This window comes from Rhipicephalus microplus, chromosome 9 (genome assembly GCF_043290135.1).
Source record: "Rhipicephalus microplus isolate Deutch F79 chromosome 9, USDA_Rmic, whole genome shotgun sequence".
Lineage (NCBI taxonomy): Eukaryota > Metazoa > Arthropoda > Arachnida > Ixodida > Ixodidae > Rhipicephalus > Rhipicephalus microplus.
In genome coordinates, this window is record NC_134708.1 from 82,165,286 (window position 1) to 82,192,860 (window position 27,575).

Below are 27,575 nucleotides of genomic sequence, written 5' to 3' on the forward strand. Positions count from 1 at the left end.
TATCTAGTGCAGATACAATTTTCATTTGGCGCAGCTGTTATGCAAGGACACATGAATGTTACACTCCTGCAACATTAATGCTGGGCGCAAGTGTGAAATGATGTCATATAAATGCCCCAAGAAAAACAGCGGATAGCACATCGCATACTCGGGGAATGCCGTTAGGCCATTATTTCAGTTCTGGCACCATCCTCTCATGCTCATTTACTTACTTCGCCATGGCAATGCATTTTACAAGGAAACGTCTCTGCATTGTACAACCACATCTCTCAAATGCAAGCAGATATAATTTTACCGCAAAGAGTGTTTTCCATTTGGATTATGCCATACTGAAGCTGTGACAACCTTCCTATGCACTTGACTCAAAAGAAAACAAAAGGATACTACTCACAGCCCGTTAAATCAATGCATATAGATTTAGGAATAAAACATACCAGCCGCAGCCTTGGCCAATTCGTCAGACAGCATCTCAGCGAGGGACAGCCAGAAGGTTCGCAGAATATCACCGTGCCCACTCTGGAAAGCAACAACATACAATTCAGGAATCTTGCCAAATCAGTGCACAGCAGATGCAAGTGGAAAATGCGACAAGACAACATGCACACAGAAACTCACATCTGCTAAGAAAATACTTTGTTATACCCGAAAATTCGTTAAATATTATTATTTGTAACACTGCATCTATGGCAAAATATTGGCCATTTACTTCGTTATAACTGATAATTCGCTATATCTGAATTCGTTTCATCGAGGTTTGAGTGCATCAACCTTAAGCTTTTTAGCACAATGACAGTCGATCCGAATCAGCAGCAGCATTTTGCCAGTGCTGAATTTTCATGAATGCACCATCGCAATTATGGTTTAAGTAAAGGCGTAGAAATGTCATTAATTCATGCACAAATCATATATGATTGCTTTGTTGAAGATATAAAACTAAACAATATTCAGATGCATTTAGTATTAGCAAATTTAAATTTGTTCACATCAATGCGTAAACTTTCACTATGTTTTACCAACAGAGAAAAGGAATATCAACTTCATAGGAGCGAGAACTCATTAAGGTTTAAAGCGATTCACACAACCCTGTCCAACTTATCCATGCATTATTGCACTCAAACCTAATTAAACCATAGTTGCATCTTATATGGAAGTAAGTTGGTTATGTCTACGAATTCGCTATAAAGGTATAGGTATTCTTAACACTTTATCTATAGCACAACTATTAATGTCCTTTGTGAGAGACGCCATAGTGGAGGGCTCCAAAAATTTCGACCATCTAGGGTCTTTATAACATGCACATGAATCCAAATACACTGACACCTTTTTATAATGAAGTTGCATCTTAAACTAAAATTAGTTCGTTATAATCAAAAATTTGATATAAAGGTATATTTCTAACACTGTACCTATCGCACGATTATTTTTATTTACTTCATTATATCCACGTTTGTTACATCGAGGTCCGAGTGCACACAGGCCTCTAGCATTTCACCTCCACCAAATGCAGCCGGCGCTGCCGACATTCGACCCTGCAACCTTCAGCTTAGCAGCAGAGCACCACAATGGCTGGACTACCACAGTGGGCAGATATCCACGCCCCCATTTTGTGATTCTGAGTGATACAAACCATATTTCAGGGCCATCAGTTTGACTGCGACTAACATGCACTCCGCAATGCAATCACAGCTGTGCCTTAATTTCAATCACGACCATTCATGTGCCGAGCCTACCTTTTGCAGTTCCTGGAGAAAAACCACGTGCGTCACAGGATCTTTCTTTTTGGCCAGAACTTGCTCGAGCTGCTGGATCTGTGAATAAATGTAATACCAAACATATTCAAGACAAAAGAGAATTCTGGCAGTAATAATACCTTTTTTACCGAACTTTATCTACTGAACTTCATCCTCCTGTAATGTAGTGAAGAAAAACTGAAAAAACCTTATGCTTTGCCTTTAAAAGTTAACGTCTTCAATCCTTAGACACCCTTCAACATAAATTATGATCGAAAATTGGGTGTCATGGCCCCTTTGAAAATGAAGAGAAATATGGTAAACACAGACAGAAAATGAGAATAAGCTCGGCTCGGATGGAATTATTCTGTCTTACCATGTGATTTCTTGCAACTAACAACTTCTTGCAGCTCGGAAGTCAGCGCACTGTTTCCTTCCATTTTTATGAATGAGAAATTCAAACAATTATATTTTGCCAACCAAGGAGCACAAAAAAGCTGAAGATCAGAAACAGTACTACAATACTTGCATGTTATTTCCACCGTTCTCACTAATTGTTTTAATTATAACCAAATAATTGCCTCAAATATCATTGCAAAGTCAACATTCTGTAAAATATACCGAGTACTGACTAGAATCTAAGTCTGCAAATAAATGCCTAAGTTACGAACAGCTTTATTGACATTATTATTACTTTAGAATACTAGTACAATGTGTGATCAGAAAGTACAGAAAAAAATCTCTGAGAGAATCTCTGCATAATCATTAAGCTAAGTTCAATTCTGGAGCTTTACGTGTGAGAACCACGCTGTGATTACAAGACATGTTGTAACAACTAAAGATTAATTCTGACTACGTGGGGTTCTTCAACATGCACCAAAATCTTAGCACTCAAATGTTTCTGCACACTTCCCCCTACTGTTACGTCATCAACATGGTGGGCAGTTTGACCACGTCCTTGTGCTCAGCAGCACAATGCTGCAATGTTAGTGAGTGAAATTCTAGCTTGACATCAACGCACTCGCCAATGTTCCACATCCTACACGCTCTGTTTAAATGGGTTTGGGACATCTGTCTTGTATTATTGTTGCGTACAGTTCTCATTCCAAATTAATGCGGATTGCTAATTTCAGGGGTGCGACAGCAAGAATAGATTTTGAAGCAATTTTTGCAGCAGCAAACTCTTTCTTTTGGAGCACTAAGGTCTGAATTTGAAGCTGGTTACATTTACAGCAGGCATTTACAAAAAAGTTTGTCCCAACCATTCAGCATCACTTAAATTGTGCAGAGTACACATGAGCACTGCTATTTCAATAAAAGTAGAGTTTTAAACTACCCTGCTGAGCAAGCAATGATAAAGTCCATATTAGCGTTTGCCACGTCGGTCATATCCTTGACAGACTCTGTGAATTCAAATGTAGATCTGCCAAGCTGGCGACATTGAAATTCAGGGGATTCATGGAACTGAGGAGTAAGGGTGGACTAGAAAAAAACAACTGGCGCACAGTCTTTTATGGTTGCATAAATGTCATACACTGATCCAAATGATTGCCAGTAACTTTTTCAGACGTCTGCAAGCATACTAGTGCTCATAATTATGTAGTGTACACGCATGTGTATTAATTGAAATGTGCTGTGTTCTACGAGTAGTGCCACGGCTGCTAGTTTTTCAGCGCTTTTTCATCCAGCGGCCGTGGTGGATGAAATCATATTTTCATCATAAGCCCCTTCTAAATCATAATACGCTGTTCAGTGTACTGCGGCAAGGGTGGCTTAAGCAGCGTTTTTAACATCGCTACTCCCCCCCCCCCTTTTTTTACGATGGGTTCAAGTTTAAGCCACAACTTTTCGGCTCGCTTGAAGGCGCGTTCTACAAAATGTGGGGATGGTGACATACTCTGTAAGTTGTTTGCACCTCGTAGCGTACGTTTCTCGCACATAAGCCGCATTCAGGGGTCGCAACTATCGCGCGGTAGGTGCCGTTGTGTTCGTGAGCGTAGATCCCCGCTATCATCACCATGGTTGTTAGAGCAGTAGCACCAGTGGTAACACTTGGCGGCAGGCAAGCCTCGGTGGCAGAGACAGCGGAGCGAGTCTCTTTCTTTGGTGGCGGTGTTTGGCGCGGACGGCTGTCTCTCGCAGGAAGGCCTCAATGCACGGCACCGGGAGCCCTTGTGGTGAGTCAAGCGTAGGCGACGCCGCCTTGGGTGTGTTATTCTGTTTGTCATGTTTTGAAGTGTATGGTAAGATTGTGTAAGGATGTCATAGCGTGTTGATCAAGATTGATGTTATAGTAATTCTGTGAACGATATCCTCGTTCTAAAATTAGTTAAATAAATAAATGTATGTTGTTTGGTTTGTACCAACCACGTTTGCTGTGTCCGTTAACTCGAAGAGCGTGGTGCTCTCGCTCGCCATTTCTAGAACCCACACTGGCTGCCCAGCGTGGAGCTCTTGGAGCGTTGAACAACAGTTTTCGCAGTTCAGTACAAGCTTTTGTTAGAGCCGGGGTGGAGTAGGTCAAGGGGGACTTCTTTGCAAGAGTCGGCGGTGTGCTTTGTTGAGGGCGAGGAGGTTGGTTTTTGTAACCAGTTTGAACTTATTGGACCTTTGAGTTTTTATTTTTCCTGCTCGCAAGTGCTTTTGTTGTTGTTGTGGTTGGTTTTTAAGAACGTTGTTCAGTTGAGTACGAGAGCCATGTGGTCGGCATCCTGGGGTGAGCAAGGCTTAGAGCACGTGGATTGTAGGCCAGGCCCGAAGCGAGTGAGTACGGAAGCCTCGTAAGTGGTCCGATTTTCTGTAAATAGCTTCTATCTCTTTGGGCTCAGGGAGCTGGGCGTCGTTGCTGTCTGGTATCGTGGCTCGACACCGGGCCATCGAGACACCGTCCGGGACGGTGGACGCCGATCGCTCGGTAAGCTGCTGTGTGCGGCGAGCGATAGGGCCACCTTACAAAGCGAAGGTCTCCTTGCAGCTGCCTTTTCTGCACCTAGGCTGGGTGCTGCAAGGATGCCGGTTGTTGCCAAGTGACTCATTAGGCGTAAGGCTCTGCGCAGCCGCCTGTCGCACATGGCACAACTAAGTGGATTGTGGCGTTGAAGTGTCTCACTTCGCTTCCCTCCCCCCTTTTTTTTTATCTTGTGATGCGCGAGTTAGCAAAAAGTGATTTTTGTTTTATTTTGATGGGCGTCTCGGCCGCCGCCGATGTATTATCTAACAGTACTGACCACCGTACCACGTGAGCGAGGAGCCCCAAGCTCCCTTCCCTTTGTCCTACTGCATTGTTCTGTCGAGTGTTTCGGAATGTGCACAGCGGGAATGATGTAACCCACGGCTGGCTGTCCTCTTCACATTGTCAACACCGCTGGCCAGGAATGCAGTCATGAGTTCGGGCGATGGCGATGCCTGAAACCTGCGCAACTGCCTGCAGTCCGGCACCCTCGTGAGCGCTGGTCGCAACCGAAAGACGTGTTGGCGCTGGTGACGGTTCGTCGCGCCAGCAGCAACGTTGCTGTTGCAGGTACCGGTACTGAGGTGAAGTCGTCAAGCCGGACAGTGCAGCAGTGTCAACTGGTGGCGGTGTCGTGGTGCACGGACATTATGTAGGGACATGGGTTATGTTTTGTTAGAGCTTGTGTAGCAGATTTCTTTTCATTCGGGATATGGCTTGAATTGAAGTTGGGGGAATGTGAGGGTGCTGACGCCCCCTGTGCAGTTGTTCGCGCCTCGTGGCCATGTGTCTCGCGCAGAATCCGCATTCAGGGGTCGCAACTATCACGCGGTAGGTGGCATTGTGTTCGTGAGAGTTGACCACTACTATCATCATCCCCACGGTTGTTAGAGCGGTAGCACCAGCGGTGACCCCTAGTGGCAGGCAAGCCTTAGTGGCAGCAGAGAGAGTTCAAGTCTCTTTGGCAGGTGGCATTTGGCGTGAACGGTTGCTCTCGCGGCGTGTCCCTGGTGCACGGCACCGCGGGCCGTCTGCCGGGGGCTCGCGTGGTGAGTCAAGAGTTGGCGCTGCCACCTTTTCTGTGCTTTTGTGTTTGTTATGTTACAGTCGAGCCCACATATAACGGCCCGTCTGCCGGGGGCTCGCGTGGTGAGTCAAGAGTTGGCGTCGCCACCTTTTCTGTGCTTTTGTGTTTGTTATGTTACAGTCGAGCCCACATATAACGGCCCCACTTAAAACGAACTTTTGTTTAAAACGAACAATATCCACGTGACCGTGAAAGTATACATTGGTTCAATGGCACAAAATCGCACTTACAACGAAGGCCTCCAAGCGCCGCTGATCGGTTACAGCGAACAGAGTCTGTGGTCTGCCGACTTCCCGGGAAACCAATTTCGACCACCGATCAGGCAACGGCTAGGTGCCCATACATTCTTATTGTTAAACGCCGATTCTGCCTCCGCGCCCCTCTAGTTGCTGCTCTCCCCGACTGCTTTTTGTTACACACCCCTCCGTCCTTTGTCCCCCCGCTATTTTGAGCACCCCGCATCGCCAGACGAGGCCCGTGTTTTCACACTGCCACCGATCTTTAGAAGACTGGTCGGCCACGTACTCCGTTTTTGATCGCTGGTACTATCGTTGGCGTCACCGGCCTGGAGTGACCAGACCATTTGCCAACAATTGAACATCGTCGGCCACCAACTGTATTGTGTCCGATAGTCTGTGTCTAGTGCACGCGCGTACGCTACCCCACCGACTCTGATAATTTGCAATTCGTTTCGTGTTTAGAACTTGTTCTCGCTCACTTCACACTTAGCTCAGCATGCCTTCGCGCGCGTGCGGAAGCGCGAAAATGGCTGTTAATTTGCGCGGAATGAATCGCGAAATATCGAAGTTCGTGAGGCCACGCAAACCCGCCGGCGCAACAAGACGATTTTTTTAGCATGGCCGCCGATTCTTTGACTTCTGCCCGCGCTGGCACTCTTTTCTTTATGTTTTTCTATGTGCGAGTTTCGCGGACCTTTCAAGCAAGCTACCCAACCTGCCTTCTTCCCGTGTGTTTCGGTTTTCAAGGTCGCCTACCCGCCGCATCCTCCTTCTCTTTATCGCACGAAGGAAGGAATCTTTCATTCCCCCGTGCTTTATCGTAACTCCTTGCCCTTCTCTCGCATGTCTGCTCTCTTCTCTTGATCACAACCCCTTCGCCCGTCTCCAGCGCTTCGCGACGCTCTTCACGCTGGCTCGAATTAGTTTCGTTTTCTGACTGGAAACGCGCCCAGAACTTTTCCCCGCGTGTGCGCGCCTTGCTCGCTCTTGGTGTGTGTGTGTGGTCATGATGGCCAACGGGAGGACTAGCACGCTTTTTCGTGCCGCTCAACAAAACGTCGAAAGTGTGAACGCTTCACTTGAGCGTAATCCGCGTGTTAGGTGCCGCATTGCGGAGCGCTTGCTCATAGCTGTTGACTACCTGGCAGCCAACTTGCCGCTTCAAGCATCCCAGTATTCAGCTGTGGAGATGGTGGATATTTTGTGGGCGGCGGTGATGGCTACATGTGCGCGAAACTATTTTTACGAGGCCAACCTCGTCGATTGTCCGACCTGATGCCGAGTCTGAAGCTTCCGAACAGGACCACTGCGGCGGCGATTTGTGGCAGCGCGTCGTCGACTCCGACCTGGGAGAGCGGGTGGGACATCTGTTGCGATGGTTTAATTACGGCCGATGATGATGCTGACATTGCGGAACCGTGCATGGATTGGGGCATTGTGAATTAAGTACGTGGCGAGAGCGATTTGGAGAAATCGGATTGCGAGAACGACGAAGCTTTGGAGCCAGCGTCTTATGCAGCTTATGCCACGGGCCTCGGCGAACGAGCAGCCTGCCGCTTTAAATTAACTCGAGACCGCCCTTATCGTTTCTGCTCTTCCAAACACAGGCATCACGGACTTTTTGGGGAAAAAAGTTTGTGTTTTCACTCGCAAATTTTTAAAAAGCTGAGTTTCATTTACCACGAACTTCGTGATCAGCGAACAGATGCTGCGTCACGCTCAGGTTCGTTATAAGCGGGCTTGACTGTATTACGTGCTGAGTAATATTGTGTAAGAATGTCCTAGCAAGTTGATCACGATTGGTGTATATTAATTCGGCTGACAATATCGTCGTCCTAAAGCAGTGAAATAAATGTGTGTGTTGTTGGGTTTGTTGAGACCACGTCTGCTGTGTTTCTTCACTCCAAGAGCCTAGGGAACTCAATTGAGCACCTGCGAACCCCACAAAAATTAAAAAACAACAGTGTGCACCCGTTGATACGGTAAGGGCACAGACTATCTATCGCAAGGACGGCGCAACTTCAAGACAGAGGAATGTTTTAGGTGCCGTTGCTATGGATACCAACACGATGGCTGGCAACGCGAGCGTTCGACACACGCCGAGCCTGTTTGCACGCGGAAAATGCGGCATATGCTTTCAGCTTTAGTTCCTAACATGCCATAACAGAGTTTGCTAAACAGAGAATTCATATATTTTCGGCGAAGAATTGGTGGCTATGGCAACACATTTATGTCTTGAGGTTCTGCAGTCCTGCCACCAGGTACCCGCTGTGGTCAGTGGACCAATGGGCACGGCGTTGTTACCTGATCTCATCGATCGCATCTCGCAAGTGTTCTCACCCATAAAAAGTGTATATATCTTACACCATGGTTTAGCGCTAGGGTCTTCGCACTTGGATTCGTTGATGACACAAACAGCAGGTTGCCAATGTAGCCTCCATTTCTCGTGGAAACTGGCACACTTGCGAAAACATTTAGGCTGGTCGGGCATTTCGGCTCAGCGTAACACAACTTCAGCAAACTTTATGGTTTTGGTGCAGCTTGGTGCATCCATGGGGAATTGTATAAAATTGGTGCTACTGGCATGTCTGTTGCACCCCTGTAATTCAATTTGTAACTCTAAAAAATCTTGGCACATGAAATGCTTGATATTTTAAGGGGGCAGACTGGTATTTGGGACCAAAAAATGACAAAAAAAATTCGTTTTTTAAAATTGACATATTTGATTTCTGCAAGTATTTTTCTATCTCTCTAGAAACTTTCAAATACCAGGGTGTATATTTTTTTGTAATGTCATTCTAACTGTCTAGATTCTTGGTGCTGTTAACATGGAGAAGCTGCAAAAAAATGAACTTGCCGGCACCTGTGTTAGAAGCTCTGCTACGTATTTATGAAGACCTTTATGAGGATTGCAAAACATGTGCACCATGTTGGTTGCTTTTTGAAAAGGCTGTGTTTTCAGTTTTTCCCATTTTTTTCAAAAACGTAAATTTACGACTTTTCAATTTTGAGGCCTCAATATCTCTGCAACTAGGGCAGGTATCACAATAATTCTTTTATGGGAGCAGAATTTAGAGCACAAGCCTATTTAATTATTTACTCATCAAAATTGTAACACAATTCCAACTTCTTTTGAAAATGGATAGTTCATTTTGCTGTAAAATAACCAAGAAAGGCCTAAAAACAAAAAAAAAAAACTCTTGCATACTTTCAATATATAGTCGTTAGTCTATGTTGGCATATCTTAAATATCATTTTTAATTAATCGCTTTCTTCTATGGTGGCCTTAAACAATAGGAGGTGAAGTTATCTAACGAACAAAATGAGTTACAGGAAAACTAATTAAGTATTTGAAATCAGAAGAAAACACTGCATAATCTTGTGCATTTTGATCAAGATCACTCAAGAAATAAACAAAAGAAGTCTATGACAAGTCTGCCCCCTTAAAAGCTATGTAATGTACTTGAAAAATAATTGAATATTTTCAAAACGACACACAAATGAACAAAAACTCAGCAAGTTTAACAGAAAAAAAATTTTTTTTCAAGTTTCATAGAGCAGTGTCTCCCCCCCTGCAGCACCACAGCAAATCACGTAATGCCTGATGTGAAGCCCTAGTTATAACTCTAAAACAAATGCACTTAACAAGAACAAATTACAACAGTTTTGTTAGAACAAGTTATAGGGATATGGAGCAAAAGAAAAATGGATCATTATATGAATTAAATTTCTTCCTAAACTACGAATTCTTACCAGCAAAATCACTAGCTGCATCCCAAGTCCTTTGTTTAAGTTGGCTGCCAACAGCCAACGAAAAAAACATGGTACATGCCAGTTTAGTTATCACACAGGCTCCATTTCACTGTAGCTAACTAAAAGCAACGTATGACTACCACAGCAAGACGAGACAACAAGAACCACTGAAAGTATGAAATAAAAACCATGCCAGTAAATGAAAATCTACTAATGTACAGTCGAATCTCGATAATTCGAACACGAAGGGGCCCGAAAACTTGTTCGAATTAAAGGAAGTTCGAATGAATGAAAGCAGATAAAACGGAGGACTCTCTATGCAGTAGGGCATGTGCATTGACCTAACACACGAGGGGGAAGTTTAAGAAGACACATTTATTCACAAATCACAGGACATTCGTTATTATTTGAAGTAATCGGTAACGCACGTCTGCACACGTTTGCCCTGCAGCGAGTGAATCAATTTCGCACACAGCTTGCAAAGCATTTCTACTTCGGCTTCAGCATTCTCCTGAAGTTGCGCGCCAAAATGTCCAGTACCGACACTTTCTAAACACGAAAACAACGGCTGCTGCGTAACAAAGCCTCCCGCTTTGCGCTACGCAGCCGCAGCATGGCCAGCAGGTGACGAGAAAGGAGTAGCGTTTCCATGCAGAGAGAAGCAGATCGGTATTTCTGAGAAAACCAACACTCCACGGCAGTTTTTTTTTGCTCTCTTCGCGCACGTAGCTGAAAGGAGAAGGGTTACGTGGCAGAGAAGGAAAAGAGGGAAGCGTGGCACCGACCAGCGCGTGAGAGACCCCTCCTCCCCCTCAAGGCGCAGAGCCGTGCTCCCGCAAGGGCTGCAGAAGATAGTGCCTTTTGCCTTTCCTTCAACCACACAATCATTCAACCCAACGGCAGCTTTCTTTTTTTCCCTCTCTCTCTCTTCGCGCGCGGCGTTGGAAGGAGGAGGGTCTTTACGTGGCAGGGACAGAAAAGGGAGAAACGTGACACAGACGCGTCGCAGATCGGCATTTGAGAGAGAGCAAACATTCCACCCCAACCTTTTCTTGCAGCGTTGAGGTGTCCCAGGTGCCGCGGCGAAATTGGGCAGGGTGCTGAGAGCATTTTTGGAGCGCGGTATGTTCGCATCAACCGTCGGAAGTGCTTGGGCGTTCAATTACCAGGTGTTTTCGCCAATTGTAATAGATGTAGCTTTGATGGGACCTCATTGTGAGTTCGAATTAATCGGAAGTTCGAATCAAGCATGTTCGAAATAATGAGATTCAACTGTACTAGTTTATTGTCAACATATTTCTCATGCTGACAACCTGGGGTAACCTGCTGTACTTTTCAGTAGGTCTACATGTCGAAAAGAAGCCGTAACCCTGACCTGACAACAGGCTTGGCAGACGCTGTCTACCAGTCGGTCCATGCTAGTCCACAGGGCTGCCCGGAACGCAGCACTGCTTCCAGTTACTGGCATGGCCGCTCGACCTGGACCTAAAGAGAAGAGACAGACACATTAAAGGGGGAATCAAATGGCGCAATTCAGGCACAATTTAAGCGCGAATGGTGGAGGAAGCGCATCATTTTGATGCATGCCCAGCAGAATCCATCGAGAAAAATGTGCCACCGTGAGCTAATGAAAGTTCCACCGTGTGCCATCAGAGTTCAAAGTGCACTCACATGATGTTTGGTTTTTTCCCCAATGCCACCAGATGGCCCCACCCTTTGCACACCTCAGCGAAACTTTTGCTCGGCAAAGTCAGAGTAAGCATTCAACGAAAACATGCGCTTGCAAGCAAGCAGCACCTCCTCAGCATGCAAAAGCTCCATGGTCTCTGTTTCGCATAAAATGTTGCTGCTTGAAATCAAAAATAGTAGTAGGATGCGACTTTCAGTAGAATGCAAGCAATAACCCGTGAAAGATGTTACGTTTTCAAATTTGCTATACTTAGAGCATATAGCCAGGCATAACGAGCTTTTAAACTTGAAAGGGCTAGTAAAAAAGCACGAGCTTTAAAAATTGTTATGAAGAGAAATATACCCACGTTTCTTATTTGAACATGCTGCTGCAAGAATATTGCAAATGTGTGCGATAATAAGGAAATTACAGGGGTTAGAACGTCAGCTTCCGATTTGTTTGAAACTTTCACACAGCCTTGCCACCCTTTTCCATCATAGGAGAAGGTGTCGCCTGTTGTCAGAGCAACTTGACACGACGTCAGCAATACGTCATCGGTGCGCAGCCAATGACCGAGCGGAGCATCTCTGACATGAGCACAGAAACGCAGTTAGAAGAGCACCCTTCTTTTAGCAGTGAAGTTGCATGAGGCCCAACTATTTTGGAGGCTTTTGTCCTAGCAATACCGCATTTTTTGGTAGTCTCGGACTCTGCAAAACGGCAGAGAGTATCTCAGGAAAACGAAAATGCGGATTGTGCGGCCGAAACTGCATCACCTCAGGGCCATGGCGCCTTTCCCTGGGCAAAGGCCAAATTGACGAGCTCAGTGGTACATAAAGTTATCCATGGTTAAGCTTGCATCACGGCAAGTATGAGGGTCTTTGGTCAGAAGGAAAGAGGTACGTGCGCTGTTTTTCGAAACGAAGGGTCAGCAGAGCGCGCAGCGCTTTCTTACTCGGGAAATGTGATCACCGTGGTCTATTTCACGAACTGTTGAGCTTGTTTGGATGGTGTAAAAAAAAATGAGGCCCATTTACTGGCCCTTTAAAAATGATGGATCGATGTGAAGGTAATATGGTCATTTAACTTTAAAGTGAGGCTTTGCAGCAGTGCACATTTCCCCTGAATATGTATTTTCATGGCTTAATACCTCTTCACTGCAGTGAAAACCCACTTTAAAAATAAATAACTTGCAAATTAATATACGTCTGAATGAATTCTTTCACGGCTTTGCATCCCTTCACCGCAGTGAAACTACTTTTACAAAGTATTGCATGCGAATTAATATTCAAAATTTTCACAATTTACATTGGAATCGAATCGAACTTGAATATGATAATGTACATTTGAATATTCAAAGCATTTGAATATTTGCACAACCTAAACTTCATAAATATTCCTCATGAAGAATTCCTGTCGTCTAACTGCACGAATTAATATGGTTACACTAGTCTGTAATTTTAAGGGTACATGATTTGTGCAGAAAATCCAACAATTCATGTCGTTGGGAGTCTATGCTGTCTGGTAGGCTTGTGAGAATAGTGAATTTCAGGTTCGAAGCAAGTTCAAAAGGAATCGCGATTTTGGTTGAATAATTTCGAATCAAATTTGAATATCATATATACTGAATATTATAAAGAAAAATGGGCATATTTGTCATGACCTGACAGACCAGCACAATATATTTAAAAGATTGAGACAAGGCCTGTGCAAACACAATTTTTTTGCATCAAAGAAAGCGGCAAAAACTTTGAATCGTAGCATAATTCAACTTTTCCTAGAATGCAAGCAATAACCTGTAAAATATGTTACTTTTTAAAATTTGTTATACTTAAAGCATACGAGTAGGTATACCAAGCTTTTAAACTTAACTGTTAACCTTAAAGTAGGACTTCGTGGCAGTGCAAGTTTCCCCTGAATGCATGTTTTCACGGCTTAACACCACTCTACCTCCTTCACAAGGTGACACATGCGGACTAATATCTATTCGTTTGTTTCGAATTTGAAATTTTCGATATCTTAAATTCGATTCGAAGAGAATTCAAATACTGAATTATTCGTTCGAACATTCTAAGCATTCAAATATTCACACAAGCCTACTCTCTGGCAACCTGGCAAGTTCAGCAATGCAGCGTCGCCGATTTTTTTCTGTGTGAGAGCTTTTGCGTTGGTGACAACACGGGTACTTGCCAAGTGTCAAGTTTTTCGCATTAGCAAAATTTTGCTGCAAGACAGCAGGATATTTAGGTAAGTCTGTATACGTTCCAGCTCAATCAACAGCTCATCGTTCTGTCAATATGTGCATATTACCTGCATTTACAAAGCCGAGTGTTGATGCTACCTGGAACAAGACAGTTTCTACTCTGTAAAAACTGCCTTGTTGTCATGTCTATGCCAGAAACGTGAGAAGCCTCCTTCAGCAATTACTCCAATGAGAATCCAGCAGTTAATAAGGTGATGGAAAGGATGCGGCTGTTATTTGCAGTTTTAAAATTGAAGCATACTAATTATGAGAGAAGGAAAACAAGGGTGGGTGAAAATATCAACTGACTGTTATTGAATACAGAACCCATGATCTTTGCATTATGCGAATTCCCAATGTCTTGCAGTCAATGACACCAAACTTCAGTCACGTTGCAACCACTTCAAGGCTCTATTTTTATAATTACTTCACTGCTTTTAGAAATAGCAAACAATGCTGAAGTGGCTTTTTTTGGCTAAATGCACCAAAAAATATCGTAGTGCTAGCAGACTCAGATGGGAAAGCAACGCGACAAAACACGGGTCTGATTGTGTCTTTTTTGTTATCTAACAGCTTCTTATGGTCACGTCAAATTAAAATAGGCAGCTCAACCAATTGCCCTTTCTTCGTTCACCCAAAAGAACATAAGTATGCAGACGGACACGGACAGACTGCTTGTCTCAAGGTGCACTTCATAAGGCAGTGATGTTAGTTTTAAATCCCAAATTACTGCCTCAGGTCACCGTAGGAAACAGGTTCTCACCTCTATTCCCAAAGGAGGCGGTTGCCTGCTGGTCCAGGCTTCCGACCGAGAGGGCCTGCTGGACGGTGTCGCGCAGGCGCTCCAGCGTGGAGCGCACGAGTTGGAGCACCCGTGGCTGGAGCAGCTGCAGGTGGAAAAGCACCTGCAGCGCTGTGCCCACCTGTGCCTGGTTCTGCAATGCAACGAGAAGAGGGCCGTGTTGTCGGACTTTGTGAGCCTGGCATCGTGACCACTGTGGCTACAGCATACCCAATCCATACAATGAGTTCTATTCTTGCTCTAACAACTTGAAAGAAGGATTGAAGGTGATAACCAGGTAATGCACGGGAATACACACACAAGAGGAAGAGGACCTCTGGGAGTTCACAGGCAAAATGAAAAACAATGTTTTCAACTACTGCTACTATGACAGTACACTTCATACATTACACTTCATACACTACCCACTAGCACAGCCCACGGACATCGTGCTAAGTCCCAGTCTCATCAAGGTACAAATGGCACAAAAGTTGGGGGGGGGGGGGGGTGAAGTAACAAATAAAAATGAATTATGCTTGGAACAGAAAATGACAACAGTAGGAACTTGAATGCAAAATTCATCCTGAACCCCCCCCCCCCCCCCCCTTGTAACTTAGAAGGGAGGGGCCACTAAGTTTGCCCCATACTTTGACTTTAAGGGGGAGCACTGTGATAAGCCTTCACCCCTGCCCCGCCCCTTGAAGAAGAACCTTACACACCCCAATGCTTACAATGCACTGCTTTAAGATGCACACATGCATTGCACTTGTGAGCAAAAACGAAAATTTTGGTGGAAGTTTTAATATAAATCTCTTGCTCATCAACGTATGGCAACCAGCTTTCTCACACGCCATCTATTGTGTAGAGAGGTGCTCTGGAAGTCACAATGACCACAGACAATGTTTCATTATAATAGTTGGTGCGGTGCCAAAATTACACAGATTCGCAGTTTGAGACGCATAGAGGTATGTGCGCACTGAAAAATCCGCACGCTATTAGTATCGCCACAACCGACTGCTACAAAAACATATTGACTGAAATTGACATCGATGCACAAGACAGTGAAATAGCCACAGAACGCAGTCGCGGCAACTAAGGAACAATACTTTTTTTTTTCTTTTACACGTAAGGGAGGCTGCTCTTTATAGTAGTTTTAAAATTCTTGATTAATCATGCCAAAACTGGCTGACTTTACGTATAACTGTGTGTTGACTGCAATTATTTTTTTTTTTCACACATGCCACTTTTAAAATATCAAATAATGTGTCCTGTCACTAGCAGATCTTTCCTCAAATGGGTATGTTACAAACTGAATCAAAACAAGAAATAGCATTCTTCTGCAAAAAAAAAAAAAGTGCAGCTGCGGCAGCTGGATGTCTTGAGATATGATGCTGTCACCTTCGGTGAGCTATGCAGTCAGCAACAACAGCCCTGTCAAACAGTGGCCTTCGTGATTATCTTTGGCAATGATATGCAGTTGGAGCTAATCCATGAGGCCACAGTTAAAGATACCATAGATACTTGCCGACATTGTGTTCAGCTGTTTGTCACTATGACAGATACTCTGATCATCTGTAGAACTTTGAGTGTCTCTACGTTTATTTGAGCGTCTGGTACTTGAACAGTGCTGTTGAAGTCAATCCAGGTCAGTGAGTGATGGAAACTTTCCGCCAGACTTCAGTGCTGCTCTGCCAGCGGAACTGAAAATGACATACACCCCTGTCCGACGAGCGTTTGGAAGGCTATTGTTTGAGCTGCCAAGCACGAGCTGCCACACGAGTTATGTCGAAGGTCATTGAGTCAATAGTCTATCAAGTTAGCAGAGCACCGCACACATCGGTTGAAATTTCGATGGCTACTGAGAACCAGAAGCGGAAACAATGCAAACGTGCCAACGTTGACAACATGGCCACAGTTTAGCTGCTGAACAACTTAAAAACACAAAAATTCATAAATGTGTACAAACATTTTTTTGAAGTGTTTCAACAAAATGTTAGATACATGCATAGATTTATGTGTATCTATATTATTTCACTTATGATAACATGAAAACGAAAAAGATTTGCAGTGCCAGACATCTTCTGGGTTGAAAACTGCTGTGTAGCAGTGCGTCAACTCCATCAAGTCGATGGAACTACAACGTTTCGATGGCCATCGATTTGGGGGCCTTTCAAAACTGTCTGTGTGACACAGGTATTAGACGTAGTTCAGGTTGGTTCATTTTAATCTCCACAGCATTGTCATGGTCGCGTGGGCAGAGCAATACCACCATTGCTGTCGTGTATTGTGAAGCTCCTGCTTCAGACAAAGCGCAAAAAAAATTACAACATTGTCAACTATAGGGCTGGTCCTCGTTTACCACGAAATTTCCCCGAATTCTAAAACCACTTCAGCTTCCAGTGCATAAGGGCTTGGGGACAACAACAATGACCGAAGCACACCTGGGACTCTGTGCCTTTCTCGAGCAAGCGTTCTCCTTGCCTCTCCAGGTCCTGTCGAGCGCTCTCAAGCACAGCCAGTTCCTCTTGAACCACGTCGATGCCACTGAAGTCCACACCTTCCAGCAGCTGGTCTGCGAGTGATAGAAGATATCATTACTAACATTAAGGCAGTAGACTCCTGTCACCCGTGTCTAGCTAAGGCCCACTTTCGAATAATTCCATCTCATTTCAAGGCCACTGCTCACCAAATGCTTTAGAGCATGAAGCCACACACTAAATTATTACGCAGACCAAGTCCTGTGTTTCTAGGTAGACTCGTTTGTTGTTTCCTAACAAAGTCTTGCCCGAGAAGCACTAATGTGTTGTCTGATAGGACGGCAAACTAGTACTACTCTGTTGTAACTAACAGAAGAAAAAAAAGAAACCTAGGCTACGCCCAGAGAACCACGCGCCTTATGTGGCAACTACGAAATGGTAGAGTTCTGGCCACAGCGGCCACATTTTCAATGAAGGCGAAAATGCTCAAAGACAATGTACTTTGATTCATTACTTGGGAAAATGATCGATATGAAACTTATCGCCACATGCTCAAAAATGGCAATGCCACCTGTCAGTCAGGCACGTGTGTGGGTCTGCCGGAGAGAGAAATGTTTACGCGTTTTATTTCTGTGTTTGCATTATGCTGCATGATTCTCCACCCTTGTGTCTGTGTGTGCGTACTTTACACACTTCCAAGGTCCACCCAAATGCTACCATCGAACAAGCAGTAACTTTACAAGAGAGCATAACACATTTCGCGCACTCGCCTGCTTCGCTAAGACTCTGGGCAGCCTTGGTGATATCCTTGGCACCACCTTGGAGCTGTGCTCGTATGCGCTTGACTATCTGGAACAGCCGTCCCATCCGTCGAATCATGTCGCAGGTTTGCTGCAGCCGGGCGAGCATGGCCGTCTGTGTCCAGCTCTTGTTGTAAGGCTCGACCACTTTGCCCTGGAGTCTAAAATCAAGCGGTATAAACAAATCGGCAACTCTCATCCCTGTGGTGCACAAGAGCTCGCGATCACCTTTGAGACGTAGCCTGCAGGTTTTGTATCGAGGCGCACATCGTTTGCAAAGCGCCTTCCAGGGTTTCGATCTCGGACGCTTGAGCCAAAAGATCTTCATAGTGAGCCGACACCTGTACGTACAAACATGTCACAGTACTTCCATACATACAGGTAGAAAAATCCCATGACAGCTCGACTACCAATGCACAGTTTGAATGTTCACTTCTTCACGTCAAAATTCAACCTCGAGGCACGTTACCTGGCTGTGGAGTTCTTTGTCCAAAAGTGAGATGCCAGTAGCAAGTTTCGCGAGGTGCTGCGAGATTGCGAGGTCCTGAATGGCGTTGCAGGCAACTGCCTTCGCATCGAAGTCATCGTGTAGGAACTGCTTATGGAAAGCTGAAGGGAACAAAAAAAAAAAAAACGACTGTCACGACCTGATGCTAGCGCGAGGCCAGGCTCAAACCCCGCGGACACTACAAAGTGGTGTTTTCAGAGAAGGTAATGCGAGCCGAAAGCCGGTCTTACCGTCTTCCGCGAACTGCTCTAGAACGCTCGACGTGTCTTCCGCCATGTTTGTTTACATCTGGCATGAACACGAGATAAGTAGGCATCTCACAGAACACCTGGCAGCTGGTGCGAGCGCCGAAGTTGCCGGAAAATCATGCGTGCTTCCCTGCAGCGTGGTCGGAAGTAGAAGCGGGTGTTCAAAAGCTATCATCAAAATGAATGGAGAACCGGGGGAGAGAAAGAAACCGTTGGATCTGCTGAACGGCGCTGACATGGTCAAGATTTGTGCTCCAATGGTTCGATACTCCAAGTAAGTGGTGTGAAACTGTGTCAAAGGATGTCACCGAAATCTCTCTTCTCCATCAGGCAAGCATTCCGTCATCTGGTGCGCAAATACGGCGTCGACATCGCCTACACGCCGATGATTGTGTCCGACTCGTTTGTCAAGTCGCAAAAGGCAAGGGACGCGGAGTTCACCACTGCCCAAGGTAAAGAAGTTTGCTGACTGCGGACGGCTGCGTTGATTCTTTGATCATGCATTGCTACTGTTACCCGCAGGTGATCGACCACTGATTGTTCAGTTCGCCGCAAACAACGCTACCGATTTGGCAAATGCGGCTGAGCTTGTCTACAGGTAAATAAGGCGCGATTTTCGGGCCATAATTCTCAGCAAGTTAATCGAGAGTGGTGTCTTGCTTCTGTAGGTATTCCGATGGTGTGGACCTCAACTGTGGCTGCCCGCAGAGGTAAGCACCGCGGGTTTATTGTTATTCGTGTGCAGTACGTTATCGCGGAGTAGTAGTACTTTGGTTTAAGAACGACATTTGGTGCTTATGCATATGCAAGACCACTACACCATTTCAACAGTTCCTTTGCACTACAGTTGCTTGCTTCTGGGGCTTTCAATTCTAGTTTGGAAATATCTCATTGCGATGTCTGGTAGCACTAGTGCAGTGAGAACAATCTCATGCTTTACATAACAGATGGGCCATTGCAGAGGGATATGGTGTGCACCTTCTAAATCATCCTGAGCTCGTCAGAGACATGGTCCACCAGACCAAGAATCGTCTTTGCGATTCTGACTTCACCACATCAGTAAAGATTCGAGTGTGCAGCGATCTCAGGTATTATCAGTATCATAAGTGTTCGTGCACATTAAAGATGTTAATTGTAGGAAACCGCTTTCACCGCAGCAAAACAGTGGACTTCTGTCGGAAGCTGGAAGCGGCAGGCGTGTCTTTCATAACGGTGCACGGACGCACCAAGGATCAGAGAAGTGAGCCGGTCAATTTAGATGCCATTCGGACCGTCAAGGACTCTTTGCGAATACCTGTCGTTGCCAACGGTGACGTGACCAGCATGAAGAAGGCCGAGGACATCTGCCAGGCAACGGGAGTCAATGGTAGGCCCAGCCCTTAATTACTTTTTCCACTTGTGACACATGCGTCATCATAGTGCGATTGTACATACAAAGAAAGGCAGCTAGGCTAGTTGATATTTTTAACATTTCATGTATATACAGCATTTGAAAGTCGAGCGGAGAAGACAAATTCGGAGAACACATTTAGGCATGGAACATAATGGCATAATCGAGTCCTGTTCCCCTACCCTCCTCATTCACTTCCCATGCTTAAGCTTCCTGGTGGACACCTCAACAGTGCTGTGTGGGAAAAAAAAAAAATGTCTTCGGACATAATGGTGGCCTCTTTGGCTTTTCTAGAATGCCTGCTGCAAGTACAGTTCTGAATTGCCCGCTAAGCCATAATTCATCATTTTGTGAAGCGCCCGCAAGGCATCTGTAATGCAGTATGTGCAAACGATCGGTACACGCACTTGAAAGACCACAATAAAGCTTTTTGCCCATCCATCGATGCAGCTGTGCATTATCGTTATGTTGTCTTTGATAATCACTTATTTCCGAGCACATTGTAATGGGCCTTTAAATCACGCACTTGTGGCACAAGTCGTGCAATCCATCACGTTTTCCATCCACAGACATGCTTTAATCTTTTGCTTACAACTAATGCCACAGGAATATCATTGTAATGAATAAATGCTATTGCATCAGCAAAGGAACTATATAGTAACATTTCATTAGCACAAGATCCATTGCATTGTGGCAAAGCAATTACCTTCACTAAAGTTTGTTTGCTATGCCTCTGTGAAGAGCGGATTCATTCACGAGATCATGTTCTGCAGTCCACTGGTGCAACATGGGGGACTGCAGCTCTAGTGCAACTTCCATGCTAAACCTGTCGAAGAGCAGTATTTTTTTTCGTACTTGGCTTTTTTGTATTTCACGTTTAGTGCTGGAAGTGCATGACAAAATGTTCTGGCGAAATCAACTAGCCTCTCAAAATTGAGAAATTTAACCTTTCCAATGCAGGTGTCATGGCAGCACGTGGAATGCTCGACAACCCCGCCATGTTCTCTGGATTCAAACACACGCCAGCACATTGCGTTGAAGACTGGCTCCTGCTGAGTGCAGAGCTGGGATGTCCGCTGACACAGTTCCACCACCACCTCATGTTCATGCTCGACCACGTACTGTCTCGCAGCGAAAAGAGGATATTCAACGCCCTCACGAGTTACTCGGCTGTTGTGGACTACCTCCACTATGCTCATTCAGTGGTACTGCACGAACACAGAGGCAAGGTCACTTTGTGAACACTTAGAATTTATTTTAGTGAATCGTGACTGTGGCATTGGGTCTTGGTGACTTCGTGCAATGCGTTCAAGTTGTGGTTCGAACTGGAGGAGACACCAATATGACTCCATCTCCACGTACAAACAGCATTGGAATGGACCTCCTGGTACTCTGCACAAACGTGGCACACATGAAACACAGCTGTCACTGAAGCTTGTAATACATTCGAGAAAACAAGAAAGCAACAAGCACAAGCCTTCTTATTTGCATTTTCCACGTGTAGCACCATGTCCAAGTGTGCTGGCAAATGCTTGGCAAACAGAGACAAGATGCTTGAGTGCTCACTACCTCGGTCATTATAGAAATACATCTTACCTTGTACACTTCTTCGTAGGTTTCCTCGTCAATTTCTACGCTGGTCACGGTCTCCTCAACATCCCCAAGGATCATGTTCAGATGCTGGTCGTACGCCTACCCAAACAAATACCGTTAATGAGTTTCAGGCGCTTCGACTTCGTATGAACTGGTCCAAGACAAACTACGTAGTTGTGTTGTGCTCACGTGCAATCGGCCTCGCAATTCCCGCTCGTTTCTCATCTTGACGTATATCTTCTCGTCCAAGCTCAACCGGATGAGGTCGAGCGGCTCCTCCACCGCGGTTGCGGGAGTCTGTAGTGACAAGTAGACGCGCTCAGTTTATTCCCAACAATCAACCGAACATTCGTACATCACAACTCGTAAAATAGCGAGATTAGCCTCCTCAAACTTACCTGTTCAGCGTCGTCAGCCATCGGTCCGTCGCACAACGAGCGTTTCCGAGTGTTTAGCCAACGCCTCCTCTAGAAAGATGCCTGATGAATGGCTCGCGCTCCCAGCGGAGTTGGCCTGCCTTCAGTTTTTAAAGAAGCTCCGCGCGGTGGCGCTCGCGACCAACACTATTATCACGACGACGGGCAGTACTAGCTGAGCGTTTTTCATCTGCGACCCCTAGGGGCGCGTCAGTCAAAAATTGTTTGAGACTGTGCACCACTGTTTCGAAGGCTATGCAAAGTGTTGCGTTGTTGCGCCGTCCGCCACAAGTGACGCTAGCGACCGAGAACATTTTGAAAATGAAGGAGAGAAAGAGTGTGGCAGCTGTTTTTTTTTTTTTCTCATGCGGCAGGCATCTTCCTAGAGGAGGCGTTGGTTTAGCGGAAGCACGCAAAATCGCACTACCGGTTTTTGCTGTGCGGTTGTTCTAGCCAGGAAAAATCAAAACTGCGACTGTAGCGCCCACCTAAACTTGGAGCGGCAATGACGCGCACTACCGTAAAGCGCCGAAAACTGTAAAGCGAGCCGCTAAAAACAGGGCAACCCTGACCGTGTAATCGCCCCAGTGTCGTTGACTTGAGCGCCGATATTTCCGCACGCGTGCTCGTGGTCACAAGCTTGCCGACAAAATGTCTACGTGGAATTGGTCGCTAGCTGCGTGAGATTTGATCCGAAGCCGAATTCGGAGGTGAGTGAGTGGTGCGTCGTGCGCGCTGCGAGGGCACAAGCGCAGCGCCTATGGTCGAGAACCCAGCCACTGAGTGCGAGCGGTCGGCTGTCGTCCTATCAACTTTGTCCAATGGGGCGGTCAGTGCTCCTGTGATTGGCTTGGGCCCCGCGAGAAATGTTCCCATCGGTGCACCGACTGATTGGCCGCCGGCGAATTTGAAAGACGCGACACGCGGTCGCCGCTACACATCGGGCACGCGGGCCGCACGAAATTCTGCCACCGGCGGTGTTCTTTTTCGTGCGAGCCGAGCGGGTACTGCGACCGCTGTGGCCCACGATTAGGCCTAGAGCCCAGCGCTTTGGCACTGGTCCGAGGATGACATCTCCGTTTATAGAGATAAGCGATGCGGACGTTATTGCGCGCGCACTCGTGCACTGCGTACGGGTTAGTTTGTTGCGGCGTTGGCAAATTTAAAGAAGCCAGCTTAGCCGGTCTCGTTTATTGGGTGCTGAATTGTGCTTGCTTATGCTCACACGAGACCTGCAGCGATCCATCAATCCCTGTTGGTGCGCTTCTGAGCATCAGCTACCGATGTTGTATCGTTAAATATTTCTGAGCCTGTGCGTGGGATGAAGTAGAAGTTTGCATTTGTGACTAAGAACAAGAAAAAAAAATCCAGTTATGGCCTGCGAATTTCTGCTCTGTCATAGTCAACCTATGATGCACTTTATATTCTTGCGGAGACTGTCTATCGTTAGATTTTTTTTATGTTTGTTTCATTGAGCATGCTGCAATGCTCTATGCTGCATGCAACTATGCAATGGTAATTGGCACACTGAGCAGTTAGCAAAAGCATACTGTGTCATTATTTTATACATTATGAAATACATGCTTTACTGCTGCGATTCATGTGAAACAATGCTCTCTGATAGGAGAAAAAATTTAAAAAACAGCTATGGAACATGCGAACGTCTTTTTAAATATATTTTTGTTGTACGCACAAAACTAAGAAGTAGTGGTGGCAATGCAGGGCAGCTGCATCTGCATACTTATTGAATGCAGACCTAGAGCTGAAGAGATTTAGCCCAATATTCATTAACCAACTTGTCCATGTCTCCGGTTTCTGCTGTTGGTGAACTTAACGAACAAAGGTCAGTATTGGCAAGTACATCTTGTAGTTACCTAAGTCCCTGTTACATTTTTTGTAACAGGGAATTTCCTACAGAAACATTAGGATATGGTTGGTTTGTGAATACAGGTGAAGTGCTTATGTTGGCACACTTTTCAAAAACTCAAAGGCTCCAAACACAATTCCGGTACCATTTGCAGCAGGTTCGTGTTGCCGTTGCAGCATGATACCAGACCATGGCTGGTAGCCCTCTACTTTATGTTAAGCGTGATTTCCGTATGGATTGAAACCGAGCTGTATTTATGTTAGCAACATTGCAAGACATTTGTGGAGCTTGCATCCTTGGCTGCATTGTTCTGCTCCCTCACTCTTTTTTTTTCTTGATATGCCCAGCTGTCTCACTGCTTTTTACATATTAGTTGCATTGTGTAGATGGTTTGCTTAATTTTGCTGTGTCTGCTGACCAGTGTTAATTTTTCACGTAAAGACTTAGCCGGCCATTCTGGTGTCGAATATACAATGCTGGTGCCAAAAAGTTTGCCACTCTTGTCACTTTTCTGCAAGTCAATAAGAACAATGGTGTCTTGACTTGGTACGTATTGGCTTCTTTGCCCTGCATTGAAACAGCCAAAAATGGGGCCATATAATGTGCGTGGCAGGCAGCACCTTGATAGATGCAATGGCTCAAGACGGTATGCTGCATTTCAAATAATCAGGGAAGCGTGGGAAAAAAAAGTTACTTTTTCTTGCTCAAAGCCAAGACTAATGCGTCGATCTCCAGGGCCCTATCTTCACTGCCTCGCAGACTTGTGAGCATTTACTTAAACTTTATCTCTGGCATACATACACAACACGGATGATGCTGAGCACACGAACCAGCATGTTTGCATGTGTGCTGCAACTTGCTTATCGGTACCACCTACAAGCAAAGAATGATGCATCAGCCAGTAATCCAGACGTGTCGGAGCATATGAAGTAAATGTCGCTGACCTCAGTATTTCTGCGAATTTCACTTTGCAATCCGAACAACGGAAGCCCACACATTTTCTCACTGTGCAATACTAATCGGGAAGAAAGGAATATTACAAGCCCCTGAGATCTATACTTTACTGAAATGTAAATTGAATTTCCTGCTGCTACTCGGAACATTTGGATTTGCCATGATGGATACACTGAGAGTGCTTTCTGATCTTTCTTTTGCCTGCTTTACGTATTAGCTTTGTTCTTTATCTGGTGCAAAGAATAACAAGTGAATACAGTTGCTCAGAACCATGGGTGTGTGTTCTTTGTCTGGCCCATTTCGGTGACACTTTCTTTCTTTGTGCTCCCAAACTAACCAGCTTGCGACAGCCTGTACTTCCTTCCTTCTCAATGTGACGCTTGCGCAATTTCCGCTGTCATGTTGCCTCAGTGAGTGCTTTTCTTAGCGTGCAAGGGCTCAAAAGTTGATGTTCAGCTCTGTGTAATCTAGAGAAGTATCGTGCATGTTTTCACAGTGGCTGTCACAGCTAGCGTTTGGGTGTGTATGATTTTTCATTGTGCAAACACACTCCCTGCTCACTTCAATTTGTGGCGCAGGGCAAGATGTCTGACTCGCAAGGATACAGCAACGCCTCTGGGCAGTCCGAGGCCCAACAAGCGTTGGAATACTTCTGGCCTCGTGTTATGGAGGAGACGAGGAATCTGGGTTTGGCAAGTATCGTTGGCCCTTTTGTCTACACGTTGTAAAGAAAATGCATTTAGCTTAACTTGTTTACAGCATTGTAACATGCATGGCATGGAGCTTTGCACTGTTATCATAGAGTATAAAACTTGATGGAAAAGTATCCAAGGAGAAATCTGCAAAAAGTTCTTTTATGCCAGTGTCACACGAGCAATTTCTATCACAGTCGGGGCAGGTCGTAATTAGCTGAAGCTGATGCACGGTTACCTTTAACTGCAATCAGTGCATCGCGATTTGGCTCCAAGATTGCTATTTTGACTGATGTCTGCACCAAACTTACTTCGGATTAGTGTGGACCAAGTGTTAGCGACCATCGTTCATTGCAATAAAAAAAGAAGTGCCCGTATGGGGCATCGGTATTAGATGCAAAGTAATTTCCTTTGGAGCATGTTCTTTATTTGTTGAAATGATACCAAAAAAAGTTAGTTTGGTGTCATGTATGTTTCATGTGCAGTCCGAAATAAATAAAACTGAAAAGGTTGGTTGGAGCTCCTTTAACTAAAGCTGCAAAACACTTTATGAAAAGTTCTTGAAGAACTACTCTCACAAATTTTTTTAAGCAGCAAAGAAGGCACCTAAATCAGTGTCCTGACAACACATAAATTAATTAGTTTATGTTGCATAGTTGCCAAAGTTCTTGCCTTCTTTATAGGATATTTTTCGTGTACTACTCTGAAAGTGCACCACATGTTCATAATCTCGATCCTGTTTGTGCACAAAACAAAATCAGTCTTGGCACTGTGTGAGGAGACTGGGAGATGTACTGTTCTAAATGTGATGATTGCTAAAAGGGGGGGGGGGGGGGTAATCAATAATCCTTTGCACACACTAATCAAAGCAGTGACAAATCGGGGTGCTAGGGTTGGACTAACTAAAGCCATTTGAATTGTTGCACACCTACTATCTGCCAAGAAAAGACAGTATAAAAATTTTCTTATTGCACAGAGTACGGTCTTGTTATCTTATCTGAGATGAACGGTGATGTTCGGATACTTCATTTTGTGCATACCGTCTGATGCCTTGACTTTGTTGTGCCTTTCAGAACGAGTTCAAAAACCAGGAATTGCCGCTAGCCCGTATCAAGAAGATAATGAAGCTAGACAAAGACGTTAAGGTGAGTGCTGAGTGGAGAGTCTAATCGATCGGTGCATGGGAGTAGACGGCATTTCACGTTTATGTTCATTGGCAGATGATCAGCGCCGAGGCCCCGGTGCTTTTCGCCAGAGCTGCTGAAATCTTTATCACCGAGCTCTCGCTGCGTGCCTGGGTTCACACTGAAGACAACAAGAGGCGCACGTTACAGGTAAGCTTTCACGGGATAATGCTGTCGTACCATTATCTGGTGGCTCTTGACGCGTTAAACATCAGGGGGACCACAGCACCTTGCAGAAAGCGTAGAATACATCCGGCTAAGCGAACAACCTGCTGGAAACGCTTTTCTACAAAAATTTCTTCGAGTACTGTCACAAAATTTTTGAAGGTAAGATAAATCGAGATAGATTTGTATGGAGATTTGAGCACTCATCGTCTACAGGATATCAACGGCAAGTGCTTAAAATTTTCAATGTATGCCCCACAGCTGAGCATATAATGACGCACCTTATGGCATTGTCTTCAACTTTTATTTTATCTAAGCGATTGCCTATGTCACGAATTTGTGTTTGCTGTCGTGTGCCTACTTGCACCCTCTGTATCAGTTGTCCACACGACAGTCCTGTGCACACTTTGCTGTTTTGTTCAGTCACGTGACCAGCTGCGTTCGCAACAGTAAAAAACCTCCCCGACACCACATTTCTCATTGCTGTCTGAAACCAAATTGCGCATGGGCAGTGTGAGAGGGTCTCCAAATTAATCATCATATGTTCAAGCAAGCTAGCTTTTGCTGTTGTAATTAGTATGTAAACGGCTGCTTATCACAGCTGAAAAAAAAAAGAAAACAAGGTACAAAATTTGTGTGTTTACTCTTTCTATGCGGCTGACAGCTGCTGGCAGTCGGTTTACTCTACATCCATGCCAGGGGTGTCACCAGGATTTTTTTCCTGGGGGGCAGCACTTGCAACAAGTCAGTTCCTTCGGGGGAGTAGGGATGCGGTGAACTTTTTATGCTTTGTGTATTAACAAGGTTTGTTCTTTGGGGGGGGGGGGGGG

At 45.2% G+C, this 27,575-nt stretch overlaps 4 protein-coding genes across 8 annotated transcripts in view; 2 read left to right on the forward strand and 2 right to left on the reverse strand.

Annotated features, from left to right (window-relative positions):
- Positions 1 to 18,606, reverse strand: part of fws (Conserved oligomeric Golgi complex subunit 5 four way stop) — a 45,419-nt gene extending 26,813 nt beyond the window's left edge. Inside the window, exons 1-9 of the mRNA XM_075873956.1 lie at positions 18,467 to 18,606; positions 18,198 to 18,337; positions 17,957 to 18,069; positions 17,699 to 17,889; positions 16,893 to 17,023; positions 14,434 to 14,605; positions 11,135 to 11,244; positions 1,731 to 1,808; positions 435 to 516 (exon numbers count right to left, since the gene is read on the reverse strand). Of these exons, the coding sequence (XP_075730071.1) occupies positions 435 to 516; positions 1,731 to 1,808; positions 11,135 to 11,244; positions 14,434 to 14,605; positions 16,893 to 17,023; positions 17,699 to 17,889; positions 17,957 to 18,069; positions 18,198 to 18,337; positions 18,467 to 18,512 (1,063 nt within the window). The 5' untranslated portion in view covers positions 18,513 to 18,606. The remainder of the gene's footprint in view (positions 1 to 434; positions 517 to 1,730; positions 1,809 to 11,134; positions 11,245 to 14,433; positions 14,606 to 16,892; positions 17,024 to 17,698; positions 17,890 to 17,956; positions 18,070 to 18,197; positions 18,338 to 18,466) is intronic.
- A 2-nt stretch (positions 18,607 to 18,608) lies between these two features.
- Positions 18,609 to 21,349, forward strand: Dus4 (Dihydrouridine synthase 4). 2 transcript variants are annotated; one of them, XM_075873957.1, is made up of 7 exons: positions 18,609 to 18,758; positions 18,815 to 18,936; positions 19,007 to 19,082; positions 19,153 to 19,194; positions 19,432 to 19,572; positions 19,642 to 19,850; positions 20,835 to 21,349. In XM_075873957.1, exons 1-7 carry the CDS (start codon positions 18,664 to 18,666, stop codon positions 21,113 to 21,115), a joined length of 966 nt encoding a protein of 321 aa, XP_075730072.1. In that variant the 5' UTR covers positions 18,609 to 18,663; the 3' UTR covers positions 21,116 to 21,349. The 2 variants fall into 2 exon arrangements, with proteins under 2 accessions (XP_075730072.1, XP_075730073.1); XM_075873958.1 differs by having other exon boundaries at positions 18,625 to 18,762.
- LSm3 (U6 snRNA-associated Sm-like protein LSm3) lies at positions 21,105 to 22,019 on the reverse strand. The gene is made up of 4 exons (XM_075873965.1): positions 21,866 to 22,019; positions 21,657 to 21,764; positions 21,471 to 21,566; positions 21,105 to 21,266 (listed from the first exon to the last, which is right to left on the reverse strand). The coding sequence occupies exons 1-4, from the start codon at positions 21,884 to 21,886 to the stop codon at positions 21,183 to 21,185; spliced, it is 309 nt and encodes a 102-aa protein (XP_075730080.1). The 5' UTR covers positions 21,887 to 22,019; the 3' UTR covers positions 21,105 to 21,182.
- Positions 22,020 to 22,454: 435 nt separating this feature from the next.
- LOC142771952 (nuclear transcription factor Y subunit gamma-like) overlaps positions 22,455 to 27,575 on the forward strand; it is a 28,101-nt gene continuing 22,980 nt past the window's right edge. Inside the window, exons 1-4 of one of the 4 annotated variants that reach the window (XM_075873960.1) lie at positions 22,455 to 22,593; positions 25,283 to 25,396; positions 26,470 to 26,541; positions 26,617 to 26,730. In XM_075873960.1, the coding sequence (XP_075730075.1) occupies positions 25,289 to 25,396; positions 26,470 to 26,541; positions 26,617 to 26,730 (294 nt within the window). In that variant the 5' untranslated portion in view covers positions 22,455 to 22,593; positions 25,283 to 25,288. The other 3 variants (XM_075873959.1, XM_075873962.1, XM_075873961.1) reach the window with 3 other exon arrangements.